We start from the raw sequence: 15094 nt of genomic DNA on the forward strand, positions 1-15094 counted from the left end.
AATGGCTAGAGAAAAAAGAAAAGACTCTGGCTCACCCCCAAAACCAAGGGTTTGTACACACATTTCTAACAAATGTCATGAGCAAAAACTGCAAACTTACAGTGGTATGACTAGTAATAACACATTTCCAAGAAATCAGAACATTAAATATCATTATAATTTACATTAGAACTAACCCACCTTCTACTCTCTTGGTCTTCGGAGATGCATGCCATTATGATACATTAGTCTCAATCGCACTTTATGGATCTGGTGTCTGGGGGTATTGCCACCATGGGGATTTGCAAGTTGAAGAAAATAGTTTTTTTTTAAAACTACTTTGCTTACCTATGTCAGCCTCTACTGAGATAGTACACCACGAAGTGGGGTTGGATTATCTGACGGATTTAATTGGGCTAAGACCCTGATGGTATGGAACGATATGGTTGAAGGAAGAAACTGGTTTTACTAGAAGTATCATCAGTGACTGCCTTCGCATGGATAAAAGCTCATTGATCCCATGGATTAACTATGTGACAACAAACTTTAGGGATATGTTTAGCGTGAATATTATGGCTAACCCAGAAAGCATAATCAATATTCCTAAGAAAGAGATCAAGCATATTTATCTGGGGAAGAAAGCTCAAGTACGTAGAGATGCTAACATTCAGTTAACAATCCCCCAGTACTATAACTCTAATGTGGTCACTACTGGATATCAAAAATATTTAATGGTAGTCACTAGACCATCCCATCGGTTTGTTCTCACTAGGTTAAGACTGGGAATCGTACACCATTTGGTGGCGTGCCCCTGTATAAAAAAATATCCTTCTGCCCCATGCTCCTGCGATGGGGTCACGAAACAGAGCACTACGCACTTTTTATTTATCTGTGATTTATACCTGTATTACCGCATTACTTATCTTAAACCACTGTTTAAAAAAAAATGCAGTAACAACTATAAAATCTGCTATGAGCCTGTTGTTCTCTTTAGAAGAGCCAGATATATGTTTTTTTACGGCCACCTACATTCTGAAATCAATGGCCGCAAGGAAAAGCATGGTTTTTTAACATACATTTGTTGTTTACTGTTACATGGATAAGCATTGATTTCCCTCAACGCCTTCTTTTAAACCTGTCTTTCCTTCTCCTTGATAACTGTACCAGAATATAATTTTAAGGACTGCAATTGTTATAAATCTTTTTTATGTGCTTTTATGATTCTTTTTTTAATCGAATAAAGTTTTGGAATCGAATCGATACATTAGTCAAACAAACGCCCATACACCAGTGCTTTTCTACCAGGCTCGTAATCAGGATGCTACAGCGGAAAACCTTCAAATTCTTACATACAGCACACGAAGAAAGTTTAATTCACAGTACATTGTACTTGAATGAAACGAACCAATTACATCACCGTACCTTGTGCTTAACAGAGACTGCAGAAACCGTAGGCGATATGACACGCGGGGGCCATTGATTTAAAAAAAAAAATGGCACTTCACGAAAAATGTGGCATAACTTATACACGTTAATAAACACACTTTTAAATGTTTAGAAAAATGCTTTCAAGTGCAATATTATTAATTTCTCCGTTGGGTAGAATTCATCATAAAAAATCGTGTCCTTAAAATATTTATACACGTTAATAAACACACTTTTAAATGTTTAGAAAAATGCTTTCAAGTGCAGTATTATTAATTTATCCGTTGGGTAGAATTCATCATAAAAATCGTTAGTCCTTAAAATATATTTTCTCTTAAAATTGCACATTTAAAAAAACTTTAACAGCTGGGTTGGAAATATCACCGGCTTTACGGACCGTTACCCCATTTGTGCTTACAGCCCTGAAGAGTCACGGGCTCCTTGCCCGCTTGACGAAACACGTGTCGGCTGGTCATTTGCTTTTGAAGTTACCTTTCAACAAAGAAAGGTCAAATACAATCCTTTGAAGAACAAAAAGACTTTCTATCGTGTCCACTTTGTTTCATTTACTACTTATTGTGTTCATTTTGATTAAGCACGATACATGTATACACCTCGCTTAACTTGTGCACAGGATTCTTGTCAACATTACTATCCCTTAATTCTACCCTTTCCTGAACCTAAAATCCCCTCAATTCTGGTACTGGCACCTTTCCCTAAATCCCTAAAAATCCCTTAGTACTTCTTAGTGCTATCCTTCCCTAAGCCCTAAAAACCCCCTACTATCCTTTTAATGCTACCCATCCCTGAACCCTAAAAGGCACTAACTACCCCTTAACGCTACTCATTTCTGAACCCTACAGTCCCCTTACTGCCCCTTAACGCTACCCTTTCCTGAATCCTATAACCCCCTTACTAGCCCTCTGCCCATCCCCCACCTCCCTGCAAATGCTCCTCTCTTCTTTAGCAGGAGAGAAACACTTATCCTAGACCTGTAAGGCACAACATTTACTTTTTTTTATAGCCACAATTTTTCCCATTCTAGTCTGTTGTGTAGTCCGTTCAGTTTTCCTGCCATTCTCCCAGTTTTAAGAATACTGCAATCTTTACGTCTTACATAAGCGATTGTAAGTTTAGTTTTATGCTGATGGCCTGAAAACCTTTCCTCAATATCAATGTACCTTAGGTAGGTGGATTTTTGTGGTGAGTGTTATGCCGGTCTGGGTGCTGATAAATGTAATTGATACATCATTTTGTACAGCTTATCATTTACGACGTATACCTTTATCATTCCTTGGCCTGAGTCCATTAGCAGAATGTTTCTTCCTGTGGTGTTCACTGGGCCAGCACACTGCCCAAACTTCACCTGGCCTGTGCTGCAATTATGGCAGTCCTCTTCCTCATGTGAGAGTGCTGCTCTGTAGGACTCTCACGGTGTCTGTGGACATAAGATGGCCACTCCGCTTCGTTGTCCTGTATTTTGCCTGCTCATGCTGTTCCTCACCTCTAGGAGAAGCCCATGATCTCTGTCCATGCCATTTGAGGTTTGAATGACTGCTATTGCATGTTACCATATGTTACCTAAGTGGGATTAGATTACAATGTAATGTGTATTATGGGGCACTTTTGGTGGTAGGCACAGGAGCACCCCACTAAGGCGTCCAGATCTGTACAGCACTGGCCATGCATCCTCTGTTGTTTGCTTTTTCTGAACAAAAAAAAGTAAATGTCCCCTGCATGATACTTATTCGTGTATCACCTTTATGTTAATGTAAAGCTGAAAATGCAATAAAATGGGGTTTAAAAGAAGTAAATGGCCTGGTGAAAGCTCTATTTCCTGTACAAATAATGTTGCAGGTTTATCACCAGTGAAAATACATAGTTAGGCAGGGAGCAGTAATTGCAATATATTAAAGGATCTTAAATATGTTCTTTCTGGTGTTGCCTGTCTCTTGATTTTCCGGGTGTAAAAAGACTTTGTTGGGTGAGAAAGTGGCATACATATTTTTATTGCATGTCTGATTTCTTTTTCAAATAACTTCAAGAGTGAATTTCTTCAAGACTATTTTGCATTTCCTTCATTTAGGTTTTATGATCTCCAGTTCTACTGAGTGACACTTATCTAATTTGTTGGTTGATTTAGTTTTGCATGATTGAAAGATGCAATTTTATCTACCAGGAATCTCAAGAAAGATTTATGATTGAACAATGAGTATAGAGTTGATGGTATATTGACTATTCATGCTTGTATCATTGGAGGACATTTGATTTTTGGTTGCCTAGGGTCTGTAAGGCATTTGTTCTGAGGATTATTCCGAATCCTCTCTGCCTAATCTTGGGCACTTCAAGAAGTACTGCAGGCAATAGAATGTTAACTTCTGTGAGTGGGAGCAATAGAAAGTTAATCCACAATCTTATAGCTGCTGCATCCTCCTACTCGTGAAATAATGCACCACACGTGTGCTTTGAAAAAGATGTATGGGTGCATATGTGAAGAGAGTTAAATCAATCAAAGATGTTTTAAACTGCAATAATTAGCAGGCAGGCTTAGCAGTAGACAATTGATCCACATGAGTAAAAGATTGTTAAGTCAGTAGTCAACCCTGACCCAGTGCGCAGGCAAGCTTGCCAGTGGAAAGGTAGATTCAGGTATGGGAAAATGTGAATGCATAGAAAGTAAAGTGGCAGCAGTCTTGGTAAGAGACCGGGAGGTCCACAGAATGAACAGAGGTGTCAATCAATCATAGCATTTGTAAAGCGCACTACATACCCCTGACAGTCTCAAGGCGCTGGGGGGTGGGAGGCTGCTACTGTTCGAAGAGCCAGGTCTTGAGTGGTCTTCTGAAGGTCAGAAGGTCTTCGGTCTGCCCTAGGCAGATGGGCAGGGTTTTCCATGTCTTTTGGGGTGAGGTGGGAGAATGATCTGCCACCGGCGGACACTCTTCGGATGCGGGGGACGGTGGAGCGGAGCTGGCAGGTGGGGGTGTAGAGGCTGAGTCAACTGTTGAGGTACGCTGGTCCGGTGTTGTAGAGTGCCTTGTGTGCGTGGGTGAAGAGTTTGAAGGTTATCCTCTTGTTGACAGGGAGCCAGTGCAGGTCTCTCATGTGGGGTGTGATGTGTCTGCGGCGACGCATGTTGAGTATCAGGCGTGCAGAGGCGTTCTGGATGCGTTGGAGCCGTTTCAGGAGTTTGGCCGAGGCTCCCGCGTAGAGGGCATTTCCGTAGTCCAGTCTACTGCTGACGAGGGCCTGGGTGACCGTCCTTCTCGTTTCGGTGGGAATCCACTTGAAGATTCTGCGAAGCAGGCGGAGGGTGTTGAAGGAGGAGGAGGAGACAGCGTTGACATGCTTCGTCATGGAGAGGGTAGAGTCGAGAATGACCCCTGGTTGCGTGTGTGGTCGGTGGGTGTTGGGGGTGTTCCTAGTGCAGTCAGCCACCAGGAGTCGTCCCAGGCCGAGGGGGTGGATCCAAGGATGAGTACCTCCATCTTGTCTGAGTTCAGCTTCAGTTGCCTCTTCCTCATCCAGTCGGTGAGGCCTTCATTCCTTCGTGGAAGTTGGTTTTGGCGGTGTGGGGGTCCTTAGTGAGGGAGAGGATCAGCTGGGTGCCGTCTGCGTAGGAGATGATGTTGAGGTTGTGCCGTCGTGGGCGAGTGGTGCCATGTAGGCGTTGTGCAACGTTGGGCTGAGGGATGAGCCTTGGGGTACACCGCAGATGATCTCAGTGGCTTCGGAGCGGAAGGGGGGGAGGCGGATACTCTGTGTTGGCGTGTTGGTATGGCGCTTGGAGACATCACTAAGCAGTGTTATATTGTGTTGATTTGTTTAGGGGTGGGCTAGGTATGACACTTAAGGATTTCTTAGGCAGGTGTAATTTTGGAAGGCTTGTCTTTCTTTGTCAGTAATGCATTTTATCCGCCTAAAGCATGTTGATGGATTCCTCACCTTATTCCTCAAAAATAAAATAGACTATGGAACTATGAATTCTTTTACTAATTAGTACCTTTTTATCTCATATCTTTTTAGAGGCCATGATTGAATGTGAAAAAACAATGAAGCCCTACAGATAGAGGGGGAAAAAACCAAGCCAGAGGGTTAAGAGGCAAACACGTCCCGCAGAGAAGTAGGAGTTGGCACACCAGCTTCATCCATTCCTCATATAGCCCTTCTAATTACAATATTTCAAGTAGGGTTCTCACTCTGTTCGCTTTTGGGGTGAATGAAAAAAGAGCTTCTAAGGAGTCGAGAAATTTGCACATGGACCTTATGCACTTTTGACCCAAATGTGTAACTCAGATTTTTAACGTGACTTCTTTTGAAAAAAGATTAGATCACTGACAAGAGATTCACAAAAAGCAATCTGTTACATATTACTGATTAGTAGTGTATAAAGAGATTGATGATAGAGAAAAAACTACAAAAGTATCCATACTGTAAAATTCATCCTTGTACTCCACCAGCCCATTTCCTGAGATATGGAATTAATTGTTTGTAGTATCATTTAAGAAATAAGGTAGCAATTAATTGAAAACATTTAATGCTTTTTCTGTCCTTCAAATGTAAATCCGTTTTTTAGATCTCTTATGATGAAAGTACTGACCTGTTCGGGGCTTGTAATAAGTAAGAGTATCAGATTTCAAGAGATTAGTTGCTCTTGCAAGTGGCTTAGGAGCTCCAGCGAACACTCTATTCACCTACTTGCACTGATGTGTTCATTTTAAAGCTCTGTGGATGATAGGGTATGATCTGATTGCAGGTTTGTCATTATTCAATATTGTGCAGTCTGCTTTTAGTAGAATACTAGCCATTAAATGAAAGTTGTCTGTACCTTCAGGCAACAATTAGACATACTACAACAAACAGAGGGAGGGAGGGTCGTGGGGAGATTTTAAATACCTGCCCTGGTTCACATCCCCAAATATAACATATGAACAACAAAGAGAACCGGGGGTCTAAAGGCCAATAGTGTGGCGAGCTATCCTTAACTTCACACTAGTAATTTAGTGCCCAAGTCACCTGGGAAAGCCTGAAGTGAAAGAAACTCGTGCATGGAAACAGAAGACTGCAGTGCAGCTTGACACGATCCAGACCACCAGCTGTGGATTGCCATCAAATGGACATTGTGATCAGTCTTATCATATGGTCATCCAGTTTAAGATATGGTAAGTCCCTTGATCATCGAGACCCATTACCATTCAATAACTTATGGACTGGATCACGCCCACAAGCACTTTTGGACCACCATTGAACAGCTAATCTTTGATGGCTGAAGTGATAGTGAAAAGCAGTGCAACAAAATATATATCAGTGCGGTGAATTAAAATAGAGTAATGTGTCCAAAAATAAGTACAAGTTTAATTGAAATATGGGCACATCCCCTGATTAAAACCAGAACAGTGCAAACAACAGTGGAAACAAATAACTGTTGGAAAAAAGGGGCAACATGTTTCAGCCAGTCGGGCTAATAGTCCCTCGGCTTTCGTCAGGGCCTCTGCTCTCTATATATAATGCTACCGCATCGAAAAATGTGAATCTACAAAAAAGGTAACCATGAAATTAATTATATAAAGGTTGAAATAAATACAACCTGCAAAGTGCTAATCCTCCATGTCAGTGAATGCAGAAGACATCCAGCTGGACAGGGGACTGGATCTCACCTCACCTGGACTGTGCTCAGGTTGTCGAGGCCCCGCTCTAACCGTTGTTGCCTCAAGACTATCCTGAGTCTTGGGGGAGACTCAAATGAAATACTTTATATAAGAATTCTGACCATGCTGTAAACCTACCTTAGTGATGTTAGAAAAGATGTGTACATGTACCCATGTTGTCAAATTAAGTACATACAACTCCTCGAAAATATTTTATTCATATGTCTCTTGCTTGTTGTATCATCGCTCAGTTCTAAAGCTACAGTGTTACATATAAAATATTTCAATTGTATGATGATGGATTTCGGTCAGTCAACCACAAGAGCTCACCCAAGCCATCTGCTGGCAAAACTCTGAAGATAGATTGCTTCAGACAAGGTTTACACTTGTATTGGGAATTAAGGGAACATTGCAAGGGAATACAATTAAGAGGGGAACATTCTGATTGCCTGACGACATTCTAACTGCATTGATTCATTTTGCTAGAGTTACAACCCCACATCTTTTTATATTTATTAGTTACATTTTCTAATGATATCTACCACATGTATTCTTAACTCAACTTCCAGGACTGTGCATTTATTAAAGAGAGCAATCCGAAATAAAGTGTAAAATATTGCTAGAATCAATATTTATATAATGAATGTAATTGTATGTTATCAAATTGTATTTATTATTATTACCATGATCTGTAAATTATATTGTTTATATGGGAGTAAAATTATTTACTACTGTAAAAAAGTTGTCTGTGAATATGAATTAACTTACTGATGATGCTCAGTACATTTGTGACTCTGTTAGTATGTGGGGCAGTTAGCACTGCTGCGAAGAATACTGGTGGTTACTAGCGTGTGACTAATTTGAGCCTGTGTATTAATTACTTCCCTCCCTTGTGGAAATAAGTGTATTTAGACTGTAATGACCACTCCTGGCTTCTAGTACACTGATGCTGTGAAACTCTGTTAGCTGCTTATTTACAATACCGTTCAACGCCTACTCTTTCTATTGGTTCAGCGTGGCCACCAGTAGGAGTACAACATCCGGATTCCATCTACATGGCCCTAAGAAACAAAAAAAGTGCATACAATTACATGTATGAGTATATCGGCTTGCACTAGCTATGTGGGTACATTCATTTCCAAACATTGGCAAATGCTAAACATTAGCTGGTCCACAAACACATTCGTGAAAAAGCCTGGCTGAAAAAAATGAATTTTAACCTCTTTCGAAAAAAGAGGTGTCAAGAAATCTGACACGCTTTAGAGGCAATAACTACTACAATCATAGCTCATTTACTATTGACCCTCAAGGATGTATGTCCTAAAGCTATATTTTTAAATCACCACATGAATTAACAAGGTATGTTTCAAAAGGTACATCTATTGCTCAATGCCTTCATAGTTACAGGTAACTGAGTTTGTAAGAATTTTGCTACCTTTTGTGTCCCTTTTATGTTTGGAATGCAACTTTATGCCCACACACTAATTGGTCTCAATAATTAAACCACAGACATTATTAAACATGTAAAATAATATTGTTGTCCCAGCATATTTTAATTTTTTTTAAGTTTACCAGGATCAACCCATTTTAGCACCATTTGGTATATCTGCTTTAAACCCCATTTTACCCCAGTGTTATATCTGGCTATGCAATGCTATGTAGATTTTAATATTGCGCTGATCACCTGTGAGGGTATTAAGGCTCTTGCTGGTGAGTAGGTGGGAGCTTGCCTGTAGTTAATCGAAGATTCACATCTTTAGGTTCTTGTGGAGTTCAAGGAGTGACACAGAGGACCTGATGTGGTGTGGGGTTTGTTCCAAGACTTTGGGGGAATGTGTGAGAAGGCACAACTCCTGCTCTGTTCTTGTGTATGCAGGGATGTGCACGAGTCAGAGATCTGGCTTACTGGAGGTACCTAGAGGGTTGGTGGAGATCCAGCTTACTGGAAGTGCCTGGAGATTTATTGGAAGTGGATGTGTGTGTTGAGGTAAATGGGGCCTATGTTGTGTGTTTGTGTATGGGGAGACTGTGGAGTTCTTTGAGGTGTGGAGCGGATGCATCGAGGGACGTTGCAGAAGAGTCTTGCTGCGGAGTTCTGGATGGTTTGGAGTTTGTTCAGGAGCTGTTTGTTGATTTTAGCATAGAGTGCATTACTGTAGTCCAGTCTGCTCGTTATGAGGGCTTGTGAGACTGTTTTCTGATAGTCACTTAAAGATTTTTTGCAACATCTTCAGCAGGTGGAGGTAACTTTGTTCACTTATGCTGCCAATCCCTATTTTCCTCCAGGGTGATTTCCTTTCTGGGGGTAGGGGTTGGGGTGTGTCTGAAGTCCACCAGCCACCAGTTGGAGTCCCACAAGGAGGTTTTGCTTCCAAAAATCACTACTTCAGATTTGTCCTTGCGGCACCTGGACCTCATCCACCTGGCCACTGCAAGTTGGTCCTGGTCTCGAGAATCTTGTCTAAAAGAGAGAGTATTAGTTGGATGACCTCTGTATAGCAGAGGATGTTTATGTTGTGGTATCGGATGATGTCAGACAGTGGTTTTATGTAGATGTTGGGCTAAGGGATGAGCCTTGGGGTACTCCACAGATGAGATTTCTGGCTACTGGCATGTAAGGTATCATGCTGACTTTCTGTGTTCACCCCATTAGGAAGTGTTGTTTGGCCCGTACTTTCTCAAGTAAAACTGTGCGTTTGTTGGACAACATAAATGGATTGGTGCAAGACTGATTCTGAGTTCTCCTCAGGATATTTTGATCTATGGTCCTGACAGGTCACAGTGCACCTTTTGTACCCCTAACCCTACAGAGTAACACATGTGTGCAACCTCAGAACATGACAACCCTGATCCCCCAAGTACATTGTGTTAACAGATCTAGAACCCTTTGCTCATCTACTTATGGGTGCTTAACACCTTGGGTGCTAAGCTGATCCCCCTCCTGTGCTGAAAGTTATTGAATCCCCTTTTTCATGACGAGCTCAGCTCGTCATGAGCACACGAGAGGTGTACTTCATGACGAGCTGAGCTCGTCATGAGCATCGAAGGGGTTAAAGTGATGCACAAGAAATACACAACATGTAGTTTCAATATTTATTGAATCATTGTGGTTCTTGAGTAAAATATATGCCTTGCAATCATTAATAGAAGGAAACAGGATAATGTTATTAGCATTACAAGAAAGGTGAAAAAGATGAACAATTCAACCATTTTTCATATTACAGAAAACTATATCATTGCATACAACTACTCCTAACTTGCACATTCTACCCTGTGTCCAAGGTGAGTGGATCCACCAAATCCCTGTCTGGGTGGTCTAACTCCCCATTATCCGTAACTAACTGTCAACGAGCTGCAAGTCTTGGTGTAGCGTAGAACAGCATCTCTTGCATGAGGTGACAGGAATCATCTGAGCTGGAATTCCGGCATGGTTCTGGCATGGACCAACCTCTCAGTGCCAGTGAAATGCTTCTCTGAATAAACAAAGGCTTGATGTCACATATATATGTAATAACATCCTCCATGTTACCATGCCAAAACCCCAGTCAGGCCGCTATGGTTTATTCTATTGTGATAGCTCAGTCGCCAAGCGACCAAAAGCAAATAACATCTTGTTTGCTGAACTTAGCCCTTGTACAGAGTGTTCAAGGTTTTCTGATATGGTGCGTACAAAGTGGTATTGTAATCAAACTGAATTTGAGGAATGTTATTCTGTATGCATGTAAAGGAATGTGTGGTAAATGTCAATGTTTTGAGGAGAGCGATGGCAACTTAAAAACGTGAGCATAAGAGGAGGAGCTTAGCGCGCATCCAAGATGGTCGCGTGAGCTGTGAGCTCCCAAAACCCTCGCCGCCTCCATCGTCTATCCTGGCACTAATCCTGTTTCTGACGACGGGTTCTAGTAGCTGAGACTCTCCTGATCTGAAAGGCCCTTTTCAGACTTTTAATCGGATGACGGACGCCTGAATTACTCCTTCCCGAAGCCGGAAGGCTCATCCCGGGACTTGGGCATCCGGAGCACCCCGAAAGTAGTTGAACAACAACGGCGCGTGGAAGGGGATAAACACCCGGGGTCTACTTTCGGTTTCACTTTTCCTGGCTAAGAAGGTTGGGAGGCGGTTGTCTGGTGAACAAGCTGGCCTGGGAGAGCACTCGCTTGACTACTCCTCATCGGCGCCCTGCACTTCAATCTCCCGTTGTTTTTCCTTGTGGGGAGCCATTTACACCAGGTCCCAAAAGCCCCTGAGGGGCGCGCAGCCCACCATGGCGGGCAAGCCTGATAGTGACAAGCGGTCCCTCAAGAATGCGACTCGCGGTGGCACAACTCAGACCACCATTATGGACAGATTTGCACGCAACAAGGGCTCACCTAGCGGGACGGGCAAAACCCCGGAGGACCTTGGTGGTGGCCCCCCGGAGTCGGAGGAACCAACTCTTCTAGACGTGATGGGCGCCATTGCGAGTATACAATCGTCAATGGGCCAACAATATGAGACCTTGGCGGCCAAGATCGACACGGTGGCGGTGGATGTAAGCTTGATTAGGGCAGACTTGGCCAAAACTAACGAGAGAGTCAAGTCGTTGGATCTCAAAACAGCCAGTCTCACCACGGATGTCTCCGACCTCCAGACTGAGATCCGGACTCTTCGGACCTCGAGTGACCAATTTGCCCGCCGGCTTGAGGATTTCGAAAGTCGCGCTAGGCGCAATGATGTCCGCATAATTGGAGTTCCGGAGTCCTCAGCCGTTCAATCGACGGACTTACTCGTTGAAGATCTGATTCTCAACCACCTTGCCCCGAAGGGCCTGAGTAACCTTTTTGCGGTGGAGCGTGCCCATAGAATCCCGGGCGGCAGACGCAAGCAGGGGGCTACACCGCGACCCATCATTGCGCGGATCTTCAACTATAGGGACAGAGACGCCATTTTGCAGGCCTCGAGGACTAGCGGCCCCACCAAGTTCGAGAATGCGTCCATCAACTTCTACCCTGATTTTACCCCATCGGTGCAAAAGCAGAGACTGGGATTTTCTGGGGTGAAGCGGAGACTAAGAGACCTGGGCATGAAGTATGCTATGCTTTTCCCCGCCCGACTGCGCATTGAACATAATGAGCGGGTGCTGTTCTTTGATATGCCAGAGGTGGTCAGTGACTGGTTGGACACACTATCAATGCCACGGGACAATGCGGAACGATCCAGAGGTGCTGAAGGTAGCCAACAGGACCAGGAGGGGTAGGGACACCGGCGTCTGCTACCATCGTACCGTGCTGCGGTGGATTGTTATCCTTTTTTGGGTCAATGACATTCTTAAAGACAAACCCTGGGGCGGCGGGGAGTTCGGGACTTTTCCTCCTCCGGGGGTGTTTCCTTTTCTACTTGTAGACTAGTTTTCTGGGGTAGGGCGACAGGCACACTGCAGAATGGGGTGGTTTTCTGGTTTTATCGCAGGGGTGCAGGGTGGGGGGGGTTGTTCTGGGTATTTTGGGGGAGGGGGTTCTTCTTTTTACTGTTTGCATTGTTTTCGAGGCTACGTATTGCTGACTTATTCTGTGTTTCCTTCGTGGGGTTTGGGGGACCCTGCAATTTTTTTCGGGATGGGGGGTAGGGGGCTGAGAGTCTTGAGTTGGAATGTCAACGGCTTGGGGGACAAAATAAAACGGGGGATTGTACTCCAATATGTAAAGCGCCATACCCCCGACATTGTACTACTGCAGGAAACACACTTGGTGGGGAACACATTCCATGCAATGAACCGGAGGGGCTACCGGTTGGTGGCACACTCGGGATTCACTTCGGGCTCTAGAGGGGCGGGGGTTATGATCCGTGGTTCCCTTCCCTTGGATATTGATGAAACGATACTGGACGATAGGGGAAGATATGCAGCGATTGTTGGCAGGTGGGAGGGGAGAACGGTCGCCATTCTCTTGATATATGTCCCCCCTGGTCTGCAGACCACCACATTTGTCGACCTGGGGAAACTGGTGTTGAGGCTTCCTGAGGGAATTCTGGTGGTTGGAGGGGACTTCAACTTGGTGGTTAAAGGCCTGGAGGATCAACATCCCCCCAGGGCTCTCACTCCATCGCAGTCCTGCCTGAGTGGTTTCTTGGAAACGTTTGGTATGGTGGATTATTGGCGGATGCTTCACCCAGGGCAGGCTCAATATACTTTCCACTCCGGGGCCCATGGGAGCTTAGCTAGACTTGACTATATTCTTGTCCCCGCAGCCCAAGCCACAACGGTGCGAGAGGCCCGACATTTGCCTAGAGGCATCTCGCATCACTCCCCGCTATGGATTCATATGGATCTCCATTTAGACGCAGGGGGCCGGGTTGCCCCAAATAATCCCTGGCATCTCCGTGATCCGGAGACCAGGGCTGGGGTGATCAAAGCCATTGATCACTACTTCGTTGAAAATGTGGGATCGGTGTCCTCGTCTGTATCCCTTTGGGAGGCCTTCAAAACTGTGATACGGGGTCAGACGCTGTCGCTAGTCGCCAGCGCTAAAAAGCGCCACAATGGAGAGGTGGAGCAGCTGGAGTCAGATATAGTGGCTCTGAAGAGAGATCTTGAGTGTGGGGTCACGCGTGAAAAGGTGCATGTTTTGCAACGGAAGCAGTCTGACTATAAAGCATTGGTTACGAAAGCAGCAAAAGCCATGAGAGCAACAGGGCCGTTTGTATGATGTGGGCGACAAGGCGGGGAAGTTGAGAGCTTGGCTGGACAAGAGGGAGAGACTGAATCGAGTGGTACCGGTGGTTGAGCGTGTGGATGGTGTACGCGTGACGGATCCGTGGGTGATTGTGGAGGAGTTCGCCTGCCACTTTCGAACGGTGTACGCGCCGGTCTCGGACCAGCCGGAGGAAGACTCCCATCTTTTGCTTAGGGATATCGCTTTGCCTTGCTTGTCCGAATCTGATAGAGAGCAAATGGAGGCGGACTTCTCCACCGATGAAGTAGCGCTCGCTATTCGCTCCATCCGCTCTGGAAAAGCCACGGGCCCAAACGGCATACCCATCGAGCTGTACAAGTTATGTCCAAACAAAATGGCGTCGTATCTTCGCTCGAAGTTCTTGGAATCTAGGGAGAGGGGTTTGCTTCCCCGTGACCAGCGTTTAGCGTCTATTGTGGTGATCCCTAAAGAGGGTAAACCCCGTGAACTCTGTACATCCTATAGACCTATCTCACTTCTTAATGTGGAGCCTAAAATTTTGGCAAAAATGTTAGCTAACTGTCTGATTAAAGTGATCGGTGATTTGGTGCACCCGGACCAGTCTGGCTTTATTCCGGCCCGCAATACCGCGCTGAATTTACGCCGTCTTCATGGCGTGCTGGCGAGGGCGGAGACGCTGCGTGAGCCGGCCATTTTGGTTTCTTTGGATGCCACTATGGCATTTGACACTGTGGAATGGCCATACCTATGGGCTGCGCTGGCGAAGTTCGGCTTCGGACCGGTGTTCATCGGATGGGTCCGGTTACTCTACGAGGAGCCCCTAGCTCAGGTAGTCGTTAACGGTCGAGTGTTGGCTCCCTTTGTTCTGGGGCGGGGTACGCAACAGGGGTGTCCTCTGTCTCCGCTGCTTTTTGCCCTGGCTCTGGAGCCCTTGGCCGCTTGGTTGCGATGGGAGCCGTCCCTCAGAGGTATTAGGTGGGCTCCCGGTTTTGAAGACCGCATCTCACTTTATGCGGACGACATTCTCCTTTACCTCACCTCCCCTCGGAAATCTCTGGGGGAATTGTTCGACGCCCTTAATTCCTTTGGGAGGAACTCCGGACTAGTCATCAATTGGGGGAAATCTTGCGTTTACTCGCTCACAGATGATGTTCCACTCTTACTGCGTAATTGTCCGATACAAATTTCATCCGCCGGGTTCAAGTATTTGAGTATCTGTCGACCTGTGGAAACTGGTGTTGAGTATTTGTCGACCTGTGGAAACTGGTGTTGAGGCTTCCTGAGGGAATTCTGGTGGTTGGAGGGGACTTCAACTTGGTGGTTAAAGGCCTGGAGGATCAACATCCCCCCAGGGCTCTCACTCCATCGCAG

The 15094-nt window shown here is 44.9% G+C and overlaps 1 protein-coding gene across 4 annotated transcripts in view; it reads left to right on the forward strand.

Annotated features, from left to right (window-relative positions):
* Window positions 1-7793, forward strand: part of LOC147703098 (E3 ubiquitin-protein ligase RNF14-like) — a 133720-nt gene extending 125927 nt beyond the window's left edge. For 3 of the 4 annotated variants that reach the window (XM_086928879.1, XM_086928877.1, XM_086928878.1), the window contains one exon: window positions 5431-6250. In XM_086928879.1, the coding sequence (XP_086785005.1) occupies window positions 5431-5439 (9 nt within the window). In that variant the 3' untranslated portion in view covers window positions 5440-6250. Of the gene's footprint in view, window positions 1-5430 lie in introns of all 4 variants that reach the window. The other variant, XM_086928876.1, reaches the window with a different exon arrangement.
* Window positions 7794-15094: the final 7301 nt, after the last annotated feature.

This window comes from Lissotriton vulgaris, chromosome 7 (genome assembly GCF_964263255.1).
Source record: "Lissotriton vulgaris chromosome 7, aLisVul1.2, whole genome shotgun sequence".
NCBI classification, from domain to species: domain Eukaryota; kingdom Metazoa; phylum Chordata; class Amphibia; order Caudata; family Salamandridae; genus Lissotriton; species Lissotriton vulgaris.